The sequence below is a fragment of the Loxodonta africana genome, chromosome 3 (genome assembly GCF_030014295.1).
Source record: "Loxodonta africana isolate mLoxAfr1 chromosome 3, mLoxAfr1.hap2, whole genome shotgun sequence".
NCBI classification, from domain to species: domain Eukaryota; kingdom Metazoa; phylum Chordata; class Mammalia; order Proboscidea; family Elephantidae; genus Loxodonta; species Loxodonta africana.
Genome location: NC_087344.1, coordinates 31,417,825 through 31,437,689, shown reverse-complemented (window position 1 = coordinate 31,437,689; position 19,865 = coordinate 31,417,825). Strand labels below are relative to the sequence as shown.

General features: G+C 46.3%; 1 protein-coding gene across 1 annotated transcript in view; it reads left to right on the top strand.

Moving 5' to 3' along the window:
• The first annotated feature begins 641 nt into the window (after window positions 1-641).
• Window positions 642-19,865, top strand: part of LOC100656972 (cytochrome P450 4F2-like) — a 36,388-nt gene continuing 17,164 nt past the window's right edge. The window contains exons 1-5 of the mRNA XM_064280900.1: window positions 642-1,883; window positions 2,329-2,535; window positions 5,784-5,928; window positions 19,573-19,626; window positions 19,719-19,846. Coding sequence (XP_064136970.1) covers window positions 2,338-2,535; window positions 5,784-5,928; window positions 19,573-19,626; window positions 19,719-19,846 — 525 coding nt within the window. The 5' untranslated portion in view covers window positions 642-1,883; window positions 2,329-2,337. The remainder of the gene's footprint in view (window positions 1,884-2,328; window positions 2,536-5,783; window positions 5,929-19,572; window positions 19,627-19,718; window positions 19,847-19,865) is intronic.

Sequence of the window (19,865 nt, the reverse complement as noted above, 5' to 3'; positions counted from 1 at the left end):
ATAAGACCACTATTATAAGATCTTGAGAAATAGTAAAAACTGAGAAGAACACATGCTTTTGTGGTTACGAGGTGGGGAGGGAGGGAGGGAGAGGGTTTTTTATTGATTAATCAGTAGATAAGAACTGCTTTGGGTGAAGGGAAAGGCAACACTCAATACATGGAAGGTCAGCTCAATTGGACTGGACCAAAAGCAAAGAAGTTTCCGGGATAAACTGAATGCTTCAAAGGTCAGCGGAGCAGGGGCGGGGGTCTGGGGAACATGGTTTGAGGGGACTTCTAAGTTAATTGGCAAAATAATTCTGTTATGAAAACATTCTGCATCCCACTTTGAAATGTGGCGTCTGGGGTCTTAAATGCTAACAAGCGGCCATTAAGATGCATCAATTGGTCTCAACCCACCTGGAGCAAAGTTAAATGAAAAACACCAAGGTCACACAACAACTAAGAGCCCAAGAGACAGAAAGGGCCACATGAACCAGAGACCTACATCATCCTGAGACCAGAAGAACTAGTTGGTGCCCGGCCACAATCGATGACTGCCCTGTCAGGGAGCACAACAGAGAACCCCTGAGGGAGCAGGAGATCAGTGGGATGCAGACCCCAAATTCTCACAAAAAGACCACACTTAATGGTCCGACTGCGACTAGAGGAATCCCGGCGGCAATGCTCCCCAGACCTTCTGTTGGCACAGGACAGGAACCATTCCCGAAGACAACTCATCAGACATGAAAGGGACTGGTCAGCGGGGGGGAGAGAGATGCTGATGAAGAGTGAGCTAACTAAATCAGGTGGACACTTGAGAGTGTGTTGGCAACTCTTGTCTGGAGGGGGGATGGGAGGATAGAGAGCGAGGGAAGCTGGCAAAATTGTCACGAAACGAGAGACCGAAAGGATTGACTTAATAGGGGGAGAGCAAGTGGGAGAAGGGAGTAAGATGAATGTAAACTTACATGTGACAGACTGATTGGATTTGTAAATGTTCACTTGAAGCTTAATAAAAGTTAAAAAAAAATGTCATTGGAATTTGGATCGGAAGTGCATTGTATGTATAGATGGCTTTTGGTAGAATAGACATTTTTACTATGTTAAGTCTTCCTATCCATGAGCAAGGTATGTTTTTCCACTTATGTAGGTCCTTTTTAGTTTCGTGCACTAGTACTTTGTAGTTTTCTTTGTATAGGTCTTTTACATCTTTGGTAAGATTTATTCCTAAGTATTTTATCTTCTTGGGGGCTACTATGAATGGTATTGATTTGGAGATTTCCTCTTCGATGTTCTTTTTGTTGATGTAGAGGAATCCAAGTGATTTTTGTATGTTTATCTTATAACCTGAGACTCTGCCAAACTCTTCTATTAGTTTCAGTAGTTTTTTTTTTAATCTTTTTTAATATATTTTTTTATCTTTTTGAGTATATGCCAAATAAAACTTTGTTTTTGTTTTACTAAATTTTGTGATGTTTTTCTCCTACAACAGCCTCTTAAGGGCAGAGACTGTGCCTGCTGTGCTCACTGCTGCCCACCCCCATGCCAAGAACAGTGCTGAGTGCACAGAAGGTGCTCAGTGACCTTGCAGTGTGTGCATAGCTCTGGGAGGTACAGATTTTCCCCTCAGCTTAGAGCCGAAGACATAAGTGTCAGAGGAAATAAAGCCCGAGGTGCTGAGTCATGGGGTTTCTGTTTTACACTGCCTGACTCAGAGCTCGTGCTTCAGGTTCTCTCTGCCAATGCCTTTCTGGGCTGGCTGCCCACCAAGGCGGAATCAGCCAGGGCTCTGGGGATTGGATGGTTCAACTGTCTCCGGGTTGAAGGACAGGCCAGGGGCAAAGAAGTCCCAGAAGGAGGTAGGGGAGGTTGTGCAGGACAAGCTGCTGGGGACAGAAGGTACCAAACTGGCAATGGCAGGGGACGGCAGGATGGCCTGGGATGGGAGGGGACACTGCTCATGGTTAGGTGGCTCCAGGGAGCAGGTGACCTGGAGCCACCTGACTAATGGGTAAATAGAACCCCTGACCACCTTGATCTTGCTTTGGCTTATGTTGGGTCTTTTTGGACTTCAACTGCACCCCACGTCTCTCTCCCTCCACTCACCACTTCCCCTGGACTCCCCTGGACTCCCTCTCTCCCTCCCTCCTTCCCTGCTTCCACCTCTCACTCTATATCTTCTCCCGGCCTTCCCTGGGCCTCCCTCCCCTCTTTGACCCCACCCATGTTTACCCAACTTTGCCCCCTCCCCTGTCCTTGGAGCCAACAACCTTGGCCTCTTCCTCTACTCTGTGTCCACCCCTCATCTACCTCTGAGCTCACCATTAGCGCCCTTTTTTCCTAGGCCTGTGGGATGTCTCTGCTCAACCTGTTGTGGCTGGGACTGTGGCCCGGGGCAGCCTCCCTATGGCTGATCCTGCTGGTGGCTGGGGCCTCCTGGCTCCTGGCCCGCTTCCTGGCCTGGACCTACACCTTCTATGACAACTGCCGCCGCCTCCAATGTTTCCCACAGCCTCCAATGAGGAACTGGTTCTTGGGGCACCTGGACCTGGTGAGTGGGGCAGTAGGACAGATTTGGGGTGTCAAGGCCAGGGCAGTCAGGACAAGGAGGCTGGGGGCCAGAGGTGGGTAGAGTCTAGGACAGCAGAGCAGTGGGGGACAGAGAGGGGAGCCCTACTTTCTTCCTTCACCCTCCAGGTCCACTCTTCTCCTCTCTGCACCCCCCCCATGCCTGAGTCTCTTCTCTCATTCTTCCCTCCCCCCCGCCCCCGCCAGCCTGCTTTGGGCCATTTTCCTTCTTGTGTTTCCCCCATTAGTGCACTTCTGGCTCCCTTGACAGGCTCCCAGGGTAGGCTGGACAGAGCCAGACCTCCTGACTTTCCTATAATCTCACCCTGAAAAGGGGGCCTCATCAGGGACACAGTCCAGGGTCCCCCCATCTGCTGCCAGGCCCACCTCTGCTGGCCTCAGGCCAATGCCCACCCCTCTGAGGGCTGCAGCTCCCGCACCCTCTCCCCCGACCCACAGGGGCACAGCTGGGCTGGAGGAGAGGTGTGGGCGGTCTCCCCAACCAGCCCCTTCCTGGGACCCCTTCCTCTTCTTATCTTCCCCTCCACCCCTAAGATATACCAATGGGTCGCACTACAGAATCCATCCTGATGGCCATTTGGAAAACATTCACCTTTGATGAGAAATACCAGTCATGTTCTCTTAGGCTTTCTCCACAATGGTGCCAAAGACAGATGACCGTGTAAATCCTACCCACCCACCTCCAATGTGTCTCATCTTCATCCAAACCTCTGGTCAGCCCGCTTTGCCATCTCCACATGGACTAATCATTGTCTACTCTTGTTACCTCAATTCCCCCAATCGCTTGTCCGCTGCCCTAGTCTGATCCCTGTCCTGCCATGCTATGATGACCCACAGATGACGTGAACCTCCCTCATCTCATCCCCCACCCAGCTGGCTGCCCAGTCATTCCTGGAGCTCCTCTTCTCCAGCTTCCAGATGCATCTTCTTTGTCTCCCCCACCCTCCCCGTGGTCCTTCTGTCTCCAGCTTTGGCTCTCGCTCACCTGCCTTTTTGAAGTGGGACCTCCCAGGTACTCTGGGCCCAGAGGAGTCTCCTGTGGCTCCTCCATGAGGTGATCAGCCACCTTGCTTGTAGATCACCCCCACAGAGCAGAGTCTGGTAGACCTGAATCAGCTGGAGGCCACCTACCCCCAGGGCTTTAAGTCTGATTAGGCCCCATCTTCCCCTTCATCATCCTCTGCCACGCTGACACCATTTGGTCAGTCACCAACACTGCAGGTACCACCCGGAGCACGTGGTTGAGCTTGGGTGCAGTCCCTGCAGGACCCTATTCTCTTGAGTGCCCTTGTTCACTCTTGCCTTTCTCTCAACTATTTGCCAACCCCTATTGTGGTGTTTTGGACACGAGTCCCCACCTGGGGAGGTCTCAGCCCCCAGCCCTCGCCTGAAGGAACTCCCAACCTTGGGAACACAGAACTAGATGGAGATACCACAAACCTGTGTCGTCAGGGCTAGGCCAGAGGGAGAGATGAGGCTGAGTAGCCCAGCGGGGAGGTGAGATGCCTGCCTTTGGGGCAAGCAGGGGGGCTTTCTGGAAGGGGAGCTGCTGGAAAAAGGAACTGGTTTTTTTAAACCAAGAAGAGAGAGGGTGTTCTGTCTGGACTAACAGCCCCAACAGAGGATGAAGGAGAGCAAATGAACACCTGGCCAAGTAATCAAGGACTGCCCAGTTCTACTGACAAGGAAGGAATTGACCCTGCCTAGATCCTGACTGGAGCCCTGGTGGCATAGTACTTAAGAACTTGGCTGCAAACTGAAAGGTCAGCAGTTCGAATCCACCAGTGCTCCTTGGAAACCCTATGGGACAGTTCTGCTCTGTCCTATAGGGTCGCTATGAGTCTGAATTGCCTCGACAGCAATGGGTTTGGTTTTGGTTTTAGACCCTGATTTGGACTTCTAGTGTCCAGAATTATGAGACAAAAATTCTTATTCTTTAAAGCCACCTATGTGTGGCATTTCTGTTACAACAGCCCTAGGAGAACAAGAGAAAACCCAAACACAAAACAAAGCAAACAAAAAAGGGAAAACAGACATAGAGAGACACACACAAGGGGTTTCACCATGGGAGAATTTGTCTGCAAGCCTAGAAACATCATGAAACGCCCAGGGCTACTAGAAGCTGAAACAGACAAGGAAGGGTCTTCCCCTAGAGCCCTCAGAGAAAACATAGCCCTGCCAATGTCCTGATTTGAACTCCCAGCTCCAGAACTGTGAGAGCATAAATTCCTTTTTTTTTTTTTTTTAAATTAAAGCCACCCACTTGTGGTATTTCTGTTACAGTGCACTGGGAGACCAAGACACAGTGGGATCAGTCTGAGATTGGGCTCCATCTGAGCCCACTTCTTTGGGGTGATGTTCTCACTCAAGGGCTCCCCATGGAGTCAGGTTGAACTAGAGTCCAAGCGAGTCCACATTTTTGTCTGCTCCCATTGGGTTTGCCAGGGGAGTCTGGGGAAGGTTCCCTAGATCTTCCCAAGTGGAGGATCTGGAGGCTGTGTGCATTGGTGAGGAGCAGAGAGGACGTAGAAACAACTCAAGATGCTGGAGCCCTGAGGCCACACTGCTGCCTGGAAGCCTCCCCACGGGCCCTGCCCCTGTTATTGTCCCAGCCCAGCATGCAGGAGGTGCTCTGTGGTGCGGGGCGGGGGTGGGGGGGTTCTGTGTAACGGGCAGGCAGAGTTCATGCCTGCTCCTAGAGAGCGTTCAAGGCTGGCAGGTCCCAGGTCTACTGATTTTCCCGGGTGGGGGATCCAGTGGCTTCGGTCCCGGGTTGGGGATCCAGTGGCTTCAGTGTGGACTGCCAGGGCCCAGACAGAATGTGGGAACAAGCCCTTATGCTATAGCCCTGAGACCCCACCGCTGCCTGCAGACCTCCCCACGGGGACCTCCCCCAGTAACTGTCCCCTGTGCTGCAGCCACACCCAAGATGAGAAAACCCATCACCTGAAGCCAAGCTCTGTGGCTAGAGAGCATGCCTTCTCCCTGTGCTCTTGGATACACTCTTGGACTTTGAGACTGCCACGAGGACCCTCCCATCCCTGAGGGACCTTTGTTCCTTTGGACAGAGCAGGAGGAGGCAGAAGTCCCCCCCTCAGGGCAGAATCCTGACAAACATTCACAGCAGAAGCTGTGCCACCTCTGGAAGCTGAGAAGGGATGGACGCTTGTGGCTTTTTCTGGAGAGGTGGCCACTCTTTGTTGTTTGCAGGTCCCCCCCACGGAGGAGGGTTTGATGGAACAGACTCATCTGGTGGCCACCTACCCCCAGAGCTTTAAGACCTGGTTGGGCCCCATCTGCCCCGTCATCACTCTGTGCCACCCTGACATCATTCGGCCTGTTCTTAATGCCTCAGGTAACACGCAGAGCTTGTGGTGGTGGGCGCTGTGGCAGCATCCAAGGGCTAGTGCCCCTCTGCCCCTAAGCTTCTGGGTGGTTCCAGCAAGACCCGGTCCCCTCCCCTCTTCTCTCAGCCTTCTCTCTCTATCTTTCATACATTTACCAGCCCCCATCTCACCATCTGCAACTTTCCTGGTGTTCTCAATCCAGTGCCCCATCCTGGAGAACCCCCAAGCATGGGGAGAAGGATCTGGACAGACACCTCTAACTTCATGTGGTCAGGAATAGGGCTAGAGGGAGAGACGGGATGGGCAGCCCAGAGGAAGAAGGCTTCTGTTGGGGCAGGCTGGAAGTCTTCCTGGAGGAAGGTTTACTTGAGCTAGATCTGGAATAATAAGTACAAATTTTTTTTTCTCTTGGCCAACATTGTTTTTTTCCCCCTCTCTATTTTATTGTGGTGAAAATATACATAACAAAACATACAACATCTCAACAATTCATACATGTGCAATTCAGTGACATTGATTACATTCTTCATGTTGTACATCCATTCTCACTATCCTTTTCCAAATCACTCCACAACCGTGAACAGAAAGTCAATGACTCCTAAGCTTAAAGTCCCCCTTTCCCCTCCCTCCCACCCTTGCAAATACTAATAATCTTTGATTTATCGGTATTTACTTATTTCATATAAGTATGACTGGCTTATATTGCTCAGCATGATGTTTTCAAGGTTCACATTGGGGCATACATCAGGACTTCATTTTTCTCTGTTGCTCAGTAGTACTCCATTTTATGTGTGTACCACATTTTGCTTATCCACTCATTTGCTGATAGATATTGTAGTTGTTTTCACCTTTTGGCTGTTGTGTAAAGTGCTGCAATGAACATGGGTGTACAGTTTTCTGTTTGCATTCCTGCTTTTACTTCTTCTGGATCTATACCTAGGATTGAGATTACTTGGTCATATGGTAGTTCTATGTTCAGCTTTTTGAGGAACCACCAAACTGTTAGTAGGCATTTTTAAAGCAGAAGTAGGGTGGTGTGATGGGCAGTGGTAGCTTCTGAGCCTCCTGCCAGGCCTGGCCTCCACCCTGCCCACCACAAGTGCAAACCATGAAGAGGGCTTATGGCTATTGGAGGTTCTGGGTTGCTACTTCCATGATGTCCACCTCTGGTGGGTCAATTCTTTCTACCCCATACCATTGCTTGTCTACTCTAAGTTCATGCCTCCTCTGCTTCACACCCCATGTATCTCTCCTAGAAGACCCCCCTCATCTTTGCTACATCCCTTTACCCTCTGCCTTTTGCATCCTAGACAAGGGAACAAACAACATCCAGCAGAGGTCGCAGCTCCATCATTAACCTGCACGGTGACTCTGGGCAAGTCCCTGGTTCTCTGGTTGCCAAGGTCCTTTTCAGTTGATAGTAGTAGAAACTCAACTCTGTGTGGCCTAAGCAAAGAAAGCAACCTGTTGACTGAAAACTTCAAGGAGGGTGGCATAAGCAAGGCTGGATCTTGGCTTTGGGCTCTCAGAGCTGTTGTTTTGGGGACACAAATAGCTCGATGGTCATGAACTCAGGCTCTGGATTCAAACAGACCTGGGCTCAGGTCTTAGGCAGTCACTTACTTTCTTGGGGACCCTGGGCAAGTAGCTTAAAGGTTCAAAGTCTCAGTTTTCTTACCTGGAAAATGGGTGTAAGAAGAGCACTAAGGTGAAAGTGTTATTGGGTTCCTGGTGGGAAGAGGCCATTTCTGCCCCTGTTACTGAGGGACCCTGAATGGTTGTGTGTCAGACTGTGGGCCCAGGATGGGGCTTGGCACACAGAGTATGAGTGGATGGATAGAGGTCTCAGGGCTGGGTTGGGTCTCTTTGGGTCCTTCTCTCAGGCCCCTCCAAGGGCATGAACTTTGTGCTCTCTGTTCCTTTGCAGATCTGGAGTCCGGAGGAGGGTCCCTGGTATACACAGGGCCTGGCTAGCATCTTTGGGGATGCGTGCTGCTGGCAGGCGAGGCCCTGGCATGCATCTTCCACCCCACCTTCATCAAACCTGACCTCTTGGCCCTAGGTGGATGCCCGCTGCCCACAGCTTGCTGCTGCTGAACCCTGTGCTGCCTTTAGCTGGGCAAGGGACTGGGCGGGTAGACAGGAGATCTGTGGGAAAGTGTGGCTGTCCCAGCACACCTGAACATGACCTGTCTGGCCCTGGTCATGTCTGGTCACACCTAGGGTGTGTCTGTGTGATACTTGCTGTGTGTCCATGGTAGTCACGTCGGGTGTGTGTTTGTACCTGGGACCACTTGGAGATGGTCTTGGTCACATCCGTGCTCAGCTGAGGCCCAGGACATTGAGGCCTGCTGGAGTCTGTCTAGGTCTGTCTGAGACACCGTTCAAGATTGTCCTGCTTGTCACATGGAGATGGCATTTAGGCATGTTCTATGTCAGGGCTGGGCTGTGTCTGGAACCAGAATCCCTCTGTGAAGTGTCTGAGAGGTTATTTTAACCTTGTGTGAGACAGATCTAAGGTATGTCCAGTCACACCTGAACCATGCCTGGGACATCAATGGGACCATACTGAAATTCTGTCTAGGGTTCATGTGTGGGGCATGCCAAGGTCATGTCAGACACCTCTGGTCCACATCAGAGCATGTTACGTCATGTATTGGACATATCAGAATGTGTCCAGTATGTTATGGGCATGTCGGGTATGTCATATTTGCCGTGAGCATGTCAGGGCATCTTAACATGTTGTGGCTATGTCAGCTGTCTCTGCTGTATATCCGGAGATGTCAGAACAGTTTGGGCATATCAGGGTGCCGTAGGTCCATGCAATGCATTCTAGAGTGTTGGTCTATGCTTGGTGTTTCAGAAATGTTAGATGGTGGAGAAGACACATCAAGCAGCACTAGGTTATGCTGTGCCATAGTAGGGTGTGTGTAGCATGTTGGGTGTGCCTCAGTCAGGGTAATCTAGGGAAACAGAACCAGTGAGATTGTTGTTTTTAGGTGCTGTCAAGTCAGTTCTGACTCATAGCGCCCTGTCATGGATTGAATTATGTCCCCCTAAAAATGCGTGTATCAACTTGTATGTATTAACTCTTTGTTAAAGCCATCCACTTGTGGTATTGCTGTTATAGCAGCACTAGATAACTAAGACATAATTTGGTACCAGGAGTGGGGTGCTGCTCTAACTGATACCTAAAATGTGGAAGCAGTTTTGAAACTGTGAATGGATTCAGTTGCAACAGTGGCAGAGGACCAGCTCAGCAGAGAACTTGCAGTGGCAGAGAAGGGGCAACAGCAGAGAACCAATAGCAGCAGAACCAGGAGACCAGCACCTGGTGGTGCTGGAGCTGACCCACGAAAAATTGGAAATCATCAAAAATGAAATGGAATGCGTAAACACTGATATCCTAGGCATTAGTTAGCTCAAATGGACTGGTATTGGCCATTCTGAATCAAACAATCATATAGTCTACTATGCCAGGAATGACAACATGCAGAGGAATGGTGTTGCATTCATCATCAAAAAGAACATTTCAAGATCTATCCTGAACTACAATGCTGTCAGTGATAGGATAATATCCATACACCTACAAGGAAGACCAGTTAATGCGACTATTATTCAAATTTACACCCCAACCACTAAAAAAAAAACCACTAAGATGAAGAAATTGAAGATTTTTATCAGCTTCTGCAGCCTGAAATTGACTGAACATGAATCAGGATGCGTTGATAATTACTGGTGATTGGAATGTGAAAGAAAGATCGGTAGTTGGAAAATATGGCCTTGATGATAGAAACAATGCCAGGGATCGAACTTTGCAAGACCAACTACTTCTTCATTGCAAATGGCTTTCTTCACCAACATAAACAGTGACTATACACATGGACCTCGTCAGACGGAATACAAAGGAATCAAATACAACAAGGCTAGGGGCCGACTGTGGAACAGTTGCTCACATGCAAGTTCAAGTTGAAAGTGAAGAAAATCAGAGCAGTTCCACGAGAGCCAAAATACGACCTTGAGTATATCCCACCTGAATTTAGTTCTATTTCTGTTTTTTTAAGGAAGCACCAAATCGATTTCTAAAGTGGTTGTACCATTTGACATTCCCACCAGCAGTATATAAGTGTTCCAGTCTCTCCACAACCCCTCCAACATTTATTATTTTGTGTTTTTTGGATTAATGCCAGCCTTGGTGGAGTGAGATGGAATCTCATTATAGTTTTGATTTGCATTTCTCTAATGGCTAATGATCGTGAGCATTTCTTCATGTCTGTTAGCTAGCTACCATGATGTCTTCTTTAGTAAAGTGTCTGTTCATAATCCTTTGCCCATTTTTTAATTTGGTTATTTGTCTTTTTGTAGTTGAGTTTTTGCAGTATAACGTAAATTTTAGAGATCAGATGGTGATCAGAAATGTCACAGCTAAAAACTTTTTCCCAGTTTCTAGGCAACATTTTTGCTCTTTTGGTGAAGTCTTTGGATGAACATAGGTGTTTGATTTTTAGGAGCTCTCAGTTATCTGGTTTCTCTTCTGCATTGTTAGTAATGTTTCGCATACTGTTTATGCCATGTATTAGGGCTCCTAGCGTTGTCCCTATTTTTTCTTCCATGATCTTTATCATTTTAGATTTTATATTTAGGTCTTTGATCCATTTTATGTTCGTTTTTGTGCATGGTGTGAGGTATGGGTCTTGTTTCAGGTATGCCAGCACCCTTTGTTAAAATGACGGTCTTTTCCCCATAAAACTGAATTTGGGCCTTTGTCAAATATCAGCTGCTCATATGTGGATGGATTTATGTCTGAATTTTCAATTTTGTTCCATTGCAAAGGACCTCTTTAAAGTGTTGAAAAGCGAAGATGTCACCTGGAAGACTAGGGTGCACCTGACCCAAGCCATGGTTTTTTCAATCACACCATATGCATGGGAAAGCTGGACGATGAATAAGGAAGACCGAAGAATTGACACATTTGAATTGTGGTGTTGGTGTTACTGCAAATTGCGGATTCGTGCCACCTGCCCCAAAGCCAACACTGAGATAGGAGGAGGTAAGCAGTAAGAGGGTTTATTGAATACCGGTATTCAAGAGACAGAGAGGGTTAAATTTCTCTCAAATTCTGTCTAAACCTAGAGGACCAATTGGAGAGTTTTTATAGGGGGAAGGTCAGGGTTTAGAGGTTTTCAGGAATGTTGGTTTTTCTTTGAGGTAGACACAATGATAAAGTGATCTATTATTGAAGTCCTGCAAGTCTCTTCATGCCATTCTGGAGTCCTCCAAGTCTCTTCATGCCATCCTGGTTTCTGTCACAAGATGGATCTAAGCTTTATTCAGCTACCTCAGTTTTGTGTATTTTTTTCCTTGGGAGAGGACCAAAGTTTAATCAGCAACTAAAAATTGATTACCTTATTTTTCTTTAAAGGAACAACCGTGGGACAGATTCCAGAGCAAGTAATTACGTTTTAAAGACTAGCTTATTCAGTTATACTAAAACATTAGAAAATATATTCTCTCTCCTTCAATACTAAAACACTAAAGAAAATATGTTTTCTCCACTTCATTGGCAAGGAATATTCAATATGCCAGGGACTGCCAAAAGAACGAACAAATCTGTCTTGGAAGAAGTACAACTAGAATGTTCCTTAGAAGCAAGGATGGGGTGTCTGCGTCTTACATATTTTGGACATGTTGTCAGGAGTGATCAGTCCCTAGAGAAGGATATCATGCTTGGTAAAGTACAGGGTCAACGGAAAAGACGAAGATCCTCAACGAGATGGACTGACACAGTGGCTGCAACAATGGGCTCAAGCATTAACAATTATAAGGAAGGCGCAGGACCAGGCAATGTTTCGTTCTGTGGTACATAGGGTCTCCATGAGTCGGAACTGGCTCGATGGCACCTAACAACAACAACAGCTTTCTAAGGACGTGCCATATTGTTTTCCAAAATGGTTGTATCATTTTTCATTCTCAACAGCTGTACATAAGAGTTCTGATCTCCCTGCAGCCTGTCCAATGTTTGTTATTTGATTTTTTGGATTCCTTCCAGTACTGCCGGGGGTGGGATGGTGTCTCAATGTTGTTTTGATTTGCATTTCTCTAATGGCTAGTGATTGCTAGCATTTCTTCATGTGTCTGTTGGCCACTTAAATGTCTTCTTCTGTGAAGTGTCTGTTCATTTCCTTTGCCCATTTTTTAATTGGATTATTTGTCTTTTTGTTGTAGAGGTGTTGGACTTTCTTGTAGATTTAGGGATTAGACCTTTGTCTGATTTGTAATAGCCAAAAATCTTTTCCCATTCTGTAGGTTATCTTTGTACTCTTGGTGAAGTCTTTTGAAGAGCATAAGTGTTTAATTTTTAGAAGATCCCACTTATCTAGCTTATCCTCTGGAGTTTGTGTGTCGTTGGTTATGGTTTGTGTCCTATTAATGCTGTGTAGTAGGATCTCTAACATTGATCCTATTTTTTCTTCTATGAAGTTCATAGTTTTTGGCTTTATGTTTATGTCTTTGATCCATTTTGAAGTAGTTTCTGTATATGGTGTGAGGTCCTGTTTTATTTATTCATTTTTTTGCAGGTGGACATCTGGTTTTGCCAGCAGCATTTGTTAAAAAGATTGTTTTTTCCCCATTTGATGGACTTTGGACCCTTGTTGAAGTTCAGGTGACCACAGGTGGATGAATTTACACCCGGGTTCTCAATTCTGTTCCATTGGTCAAGGTATCTGTCATTGTACCAGTACCACACTGTTCTGACTACTGTAGCTGTATAGTAGGTTCTGAGGTCAGATAGTGTGAGTGTGCCTACTTTATTCTTCTTCATAAATTTACATCTTTGTTTCTAAGGTGTGTCTCTTGTAGACAGCATATTTATGGATCCTGTTTTTTACTCATTCTGTCACTCTCTGTCTCTTTATGGGTGCATTTAAGCTGTTTACTTTCAGTGTAATTATTGATAATTATTGATAGGGGTGAGTTTATTGCTGTCATTTTGCAGTGCTTTTTTTGTGGTGGTGACATTTTCTTTGTTCCTCTTCTGTGCTGAGTTTCTTTTGTTTGTGGAGTTTCTTTTTCGTTCCTTTTCTTTTTGTAGATTTTGTTTTTATTGTGATTTTGTTTTCTTCTTTATTTGGATGAGTGGGTTTGTTAACTTTGTTTGTGGTTACCTTGAAATTTACCCTTATCTTCCTAGGTTTGAACGAATCTATTATTACTTGATATTGCCTTGCCTTCCTCTCCATTAGAAAGTTCTATACCTACACTGTTCATTCCCTCTTTTATTGTTCTGATGTTGTTGTCATTTACAGATTGACCTCTCTGATTCCCTGTTGTAATACTTTTGGTTTTGAATAGTGCTTGAGAGTTCATTTCCTAGGTTGGTATCTGGCTGGCACAATCTTGCATCCTAGATTCAGGCTGTGGTCTGATGTTTGTTCTCATTCCAAAGGACCCCCTTTAATAATTCTTGTAGGTTTGGTTTGGTTCTTACATATTCCTTTAATTTCTGTTTATCTGGAAATGTCCTAATTTCACCATCCTATTTGAATTAGTTGGAATCGACTCAATGGCAGTGGGTTTTGGGTTTATTTGAATGAGAGTTTTGCAGGATATATTATTCTTGGCTGCAATTTTTATCTTTCAAAATTTTATATATGTCATCCCATTGCCTCCTTGCCTGCATGGTTTCTTCTGAATAATCAGAGCTTAGTCTTTTTGTTTCTCCTCTAGATGTGATTTTTTTTCTTGAGCTGCTTTCAGGATTGTTTCTTTGTCTTTGGTTTTAGCGAGTGTGATTATAATATGCCTTGGTGATTTTGGGGGTGGGTCTATCCTATATGGGGTTTGTTGAGCTTCTTGTATGGTCAGCTTTTCATCTCTCATGATATTTGGGAGTTTTCTGGCAGCAATTCTTTAATGATCATCTCTGTGTTTCCCTCCTCCCCATCCCATCTGGAACTCTGATCATGGGCAAATTTTTGCTTTTGATTTTATCCCACAAATTCTCAGGTTTCTTCATTCTTTTTTCTGATTTATCCTCAAACAGAGTTGTATCTAAGTGTTTGTGTTCAATTTTGTTGATCCCGTTTCCCATCATTTCAAATCTGCTCCTCAGCCCTTCTATGACACTGTCCATTTCTAAAATCTTGTTGCTTATCTTTTGGATTTCTAGTTGTTGTTTTTGTATGATTTCTAGTTGTGAATTCATTTTGGCTTTTTGTTCCTGTGTTATTTTCCTGAATTCTTCCATTTTTTTGTCTGTATTTTCCATTAGTTTGTCTGCCTTTTCCATGAATTTGCCTATTTTTTCCTCATTTTTGTCTGCTCTTTGCTTCAGCTCTTGGATAGCGCTGAATATTAGAGATCTGAATTCCCTATCAGGTAGTTCTAGTGCCTTGTCTTCTACTGGAAAGTCATCTGGTGTTTTATTTTGGAGGCCTACTGGAATCATCTTGTCCTTTTTTTTTTTTTTATGGTTTGGTATTGTCTGCTGTCTTTGGGACATTCAGTAGTTATTTTCTCTGTTTATTGATTGTAGATCTGATCATTTCATCCTGCTTTTTTTTTTTTAAATTTTTTATGTCCAAATTGGAGGGCTGTGTGTTCTTTGTTGTTTACTTGTCTGTAGTCATGGTATTTTCACCTCCTTGTTCAATGGGCAGAGCCAATTACTCAGCTATGGTGCAGCAGGGCAGGTCCCGTTGAAGGGGAGGGGCTAGGATGGGTAGTTTTTGACACGTACTAGGGCCAAAAGGGTGAGCTGAGACTCAGTGCTGGGCAGGTTTGGGTAGGCTGTGCCTGTGGTGCTCAGCTGTGTGATGTTCAGTGCTCAGTGCAGGTAGGCAGGAAGGAGGGGGGAGGTTGTGATGTGTGGAGCTAGAATGGGTATGGGGAAGAGGAGAGAGAAACAGGAGCACCCCCTGAAAAAGAGTGCTAAGGGAGCTTGCCATTGGAGTGGAGAGATGAGAAACCAAGAAATGGAGAAAAGAAAAAGGGTGGAAAAAAGTGGAGGGAAATGAAAAAAATAACTAGACAAAAATTTGGAAAAAAGAAAGAAAGAAAGAAAGAAAACTCCGCCCAGGGGTCCCACTAGTAAGGGTGCAAAAAACCATGGAAGGCTACCAGGCTGAGCAATATAGTCTGGTAGAGGGGGTATAGATGTCGCACAGCACCAGGTGTTCAGGAGACATGAAAAGGAGGTAAGTATAGAGAGATGAGAATGGAGAAATGAAGACAGACAGAAAAAAAGAGAGAAAAAAATAAAGTATAAAGAAATGCACCCAGGAATCCCACCCTCACGGCTGCACAGATTGGGACAGTGGCTCCTAGGCTGTGCAGTGAGCCTGGCTAGAAGGGGCTCCCAAGCCACGAAAAGAAAAACAAACAAATAAACAAAACAGAACAAAGCAAAACACAACAAAGCAAAAAAAAAAAAAAAAAAAAAACCTCCGGGATCCCACCAGCCTGCTGTCACTGGCCTGGGAAGTGGTTCCCCAGAAAAATGGCACTTCACATCCTTTGAAGAGGAAGTAACGATGGCACACAGAGCCAGATGTTTCATAGTAATGAGGGCGAGGTTGTGGGAGGCACAGAAGAAACCAAAAGAAATGGAAGAAAGCAAGGCCAGCAACAGACAAATGGCACTTAGTGTGGGTGGGGTGAATCCAAGCAGTCTGGGGCCAAAGCAGTTGCCTTCTAGCCAAAAGACTTTGGCCAGCCGGAACCAGAGGAGACCTAAGGGGATGGGGAAGAAGGGTAGGAGTTAGGAAAGCATGTATCGCTGGTTACCGGGTGCTCTGTCTCCTGCTGGGAACTTCATGAAGCTGCTTTCCGCGCTCTCTGTCCACCAATCTCCGAAATGCGTGAGGTGAATCCTAGCGGCAGGGACATTGCACTTCCCAGCTGACCCAGCCACCACTGCCAGCTAGGAAGCACGGAGGTAGAGCAGGGGGAGAGAATGAGGGGTGGGAAAGTGAGTATCTCCGGTTACCGGGTTCTCTGTCTCCTGCTGTATTAAGTGGTAGGGGATCTCTGCACATACCTCTCCTCACCCTCTGTTCTGTCAGTTTCTTAATCAATTCGGTGACTGAGTTCTTTGTAACTCTCAGGGTCTCTTCATTTTTCTTCGTTCTTTGAGTTGTATCCACATATCTGTCTCCAATTTCATTGATCCTGCCTTCCATCATTTCAAACCTACTCCTCAGCCCTTCTATGACACTGTCCATTTCTGAAATCTTGTTGTTTTTCTTTTGGATTTCTAATTGCTGTTTTTGTATGATTTCTAGTCATAAGTTTATTTTGGCATTTTGTTCCTGTATTATTTTCCTGAATTCTTCTATATTTTCTACACTTTCCATTAGTTTGTCTGCCTTTTCCATGAATTTGCCTATAATTTCCTCATTTTTGTCTGCTTTTTGCTTCAACCCTTGGATAGACCTGATTGTTATAGATTTGGATTCCTATCAGGTATTTCTAGTGACTTTTTTTCTGCTGGAAAGTCATCTGGTGTTTTATTTTAGACTCCTACTGGAACCATCCTGTCCCTTTTTTTTTTTTTAAATACGTTTTGATATTGTCTGCTGTCTTTGGGACATTCAGTATTTTCTCTGTTTATTTATTGTAGATCTGTTTGTTTTGTCCTGCACTTTTGCATTATTTTGCATGTCTGAGCAGGCGGGCTGTGCATTCTTTGTTGTTTGCTCATTTGTGGGCACAATACTTTTCACCTCCTTCTCTAATGTGTAGGGCCAGTCGCTCAATTATGGTGCAGCACGGCAAGTCCAGTCGAACGGGAGGGGCTGGGATGGGTAGTTTGTGGCACATACTTGGGCCGACAGGGAGGGCTGGGAATCAGTGCTAGGCAGGTTCCTGTATGTCGTGGGTATGCTCTTCATGGATGTGGTGTTCAGTGCACAGTGCAGGTAGGCAGGAAGGAGGAGAGAGGTTGTGATGTGTGGATCTAATACGGGTATGGTAAAGAAGAGAGAAACAGGAGCCAAAAACAAATAAACAAAAAAGCAGCCTGGGGCCAAAGCAGTTGGGTTCCAGTCAAGACAGTGTGGCTGGTGGGAAGCAGAGAGGCCAAAGGTTGGGGGGCAGAAAGGTGGAGTTTAGGAAAGCATATATAATTGGTTACCAGGTGCTCTGTCTCCTGGTGGGAAGTTTGTGAAGCTGATTTCCCATACTCCCTGTCCACTGATCTCCAGTGTGGGTGGGGCAAATCCAAGCAGCATGGACGCTGCACTTCCCAGCTGGCCAAGGCACCATAGCCAGCCAGGAAGCTCAGAGGTAGAGCAGTGGGGAGAGGATGGGGGGCAGGAAAGCATGTATTGCTGGTTACCAGGTGCACTGTCTCCTGCTGGAGCTCTGTGAAGCTGCTTTCCTGTGCTTCCTGTTTGCCGATCTCTGACAGGAGTCCAAGATGGAGAATCCGTGCTGCATTAGCTGATAAGGGACCTTGCACATATCTCTCCTTGCTCTCTGTTTGCTGTCAGTTTCTTATGCTATTCGGTGCTTGGCTGAGTTCTTTATCTCTTCATTTGACACTTGGGTTCCAGAAATAATGTTTGTCTCTGTGTTACTTAGTTTTCTGTGTCTTTGCTGTGGAGGAACGGCATGGTGCTTCCGTCTATGGTGCCATGTTGGCCAGGAGTCTCATTTTTAAGTCCATCTGTTTCCTCTCACATTTTATATTTACTGCAAGCAGCAAGGAGAAATCAGGCAACCCCTTTAAGATCTTGTTCTGAAATCGCATCAGCCAGATATCCAAGTTCATCACTTACAAGTTCTACCTCCCACCAAACATTTGAACATAATTCAGACAAGTTCTTTGCCACTGCATAGAAAGCATTGCCCTTCCTCCACTGTCCAATCATATGTCCATGATTTTCTTTTAAAGTCTCACCAGAAGCACATTTAATGCTCCTCCTACTGAACTCTCTGCTTCTCTGCTGGGTTCGATAATTTGTTGCAATGGCCAGTAAGAGGTTACAATTAAGAATCAGAAATGACTGTGAACACACTTCTTTGATTGCAACAGCATCTTCTCGGCTGTGCCCACAGGCAGGCCTTTCTCGCACCCTTGTATCCTCAGTCCCTTGGTCTGGCTCCTACCCTACTTGAGCAAGTATTACAAAGCTCTTTAGTTTCTCTAATAAGTGCCAAGAGGCATCTCACCCTGCCAGTAAGCCTCAGCCTGAATGCATAAAGCTTTTTTGCTCCATGGGCCGGGAAGCCCACCACAGTGTCTCCAGCCAATCTTCTGTTCTTCTGCCTCTGCTGCTGCCATTTCTTTGTTGCTGCTTCTCACCATCTCTCGCCATCTGTGGTACTATATCTCACTGTCTGTCTCCTGGGTCTAGGAAGTTTCCAGTGCAGGGATTCCATGTCCAAAGGATGCCCTTCACTCCTAGGTCTTCTTCCTTGGTGGCGGTGGGATCCTCCGTCTGCTCTGGGATCGGCTGTCCTTTAAGCCTCGCAGGATGGCAAAACTGACCAATCCCCTCAATAGGGTTCCATGCACCTTATTTTCATGGTCCCACCCTTCAGGGTTTCATTATTTGCATTATTAGCAGGCTATCCAGTCCTCTTGGTGGGCCACGAGGACCTCATCTGCATAGTCCCACTCAGTCATTTGGTGAGAGTTCAAGACCGTGGTGAGAAAAGCCATATAAAATTGACCCATCATACTGTACCAACCATTCCCCAGTGGGATTATAACTACAGACATAGAGGCTAGGATTTACAACACATATTTTTATGGGACACAATTCAATCCGTAACGTCTGTATCTATGTCTATGTCTATATCTATCTGTTTATCTCTATTTACTTCAAGGATTGTCTCATGCTATTGTGGGAGGCTGGCAAGTTGAACCCACCCAGTGGTGCCACAGAAGAAAGGACTGGTGATCTGCTTCTATAAGATTACAGCCCAGAAAACCTATGGAGCATTTCTACACTGTATCATATGGGGTCGCCATGGGTTAAAATTGGCTTGATAGCATTGCGTTTGGTTTATTGGTTTTTGGAAATCCAAAATCCTTAGGTCAGATGACAGGCTGGAAACTCCTATAGTCTAGTGTTCCAAGATCTGTAGGTCAGGTGACACAAAGAGGGCAGAATGAAGAGAAAGAGAGCAAGCTCTGCCAAAATATCTATTTATATTCTGGAGGCAAAGCACACCCTAGGGAAAATCCCTTTTCAACTGATAGATTGATTACATTGCACTGCATTGCACTGCACTACACTACACTATATTCCATTCCATTCCACGCCACGCCACGCCACGCCACGCCACGCCACGCCACGCCACGCCACTCCACGCCACTCCACGCCACTCCACGCCATTCCATTCCATTCCATTCCATCAACTAGATTAGTGTTTGGGCAAACCACAAGGAACCACAACATCACCAAGCTGACACATAAAATTCACCATCATAGAGTGTTGTGGGCTCTGAATTTGCTCTACTTTACTGCTGCAGCCTGGTCTGGTAGCCCCCTCCTCCCTGATCCTCTTCCCTTGTTTCCACTTCTTTTATCCTGGAATTGGCTGGAGAAATGACAGACCCCTGTCTGGGAGCCCATGTCTCTACCCAAAGTGCCTCCCCTTCCCCACTTCATGGCCCTTCATAATCCATTTTCTTTTGTTAGCTGCCATTTTACCCAAGGACATTAAGTTCTACAGCCTCTTGAAGCCCTGGCTGGGTGAGTAATTATGGGTGGAGGGGACTGGGGACAACCTTGGGGTCCAGAGGAAGGTGCAACACTTGCCCACTGCCTGTGGCTGGCCCTACCAGGGGACGGGCTCCTGCTGAGTGGTGGCGACAAGTGGAGCCGCCACCGCCACCTGCTGACACCCGCCTTCCACTTTCAAGTCCTGAAGCCCTACGTGAAGATGTTCAATGAGACCGTGAACTTCATGCACGTGAGCACCCTGAGCCCAG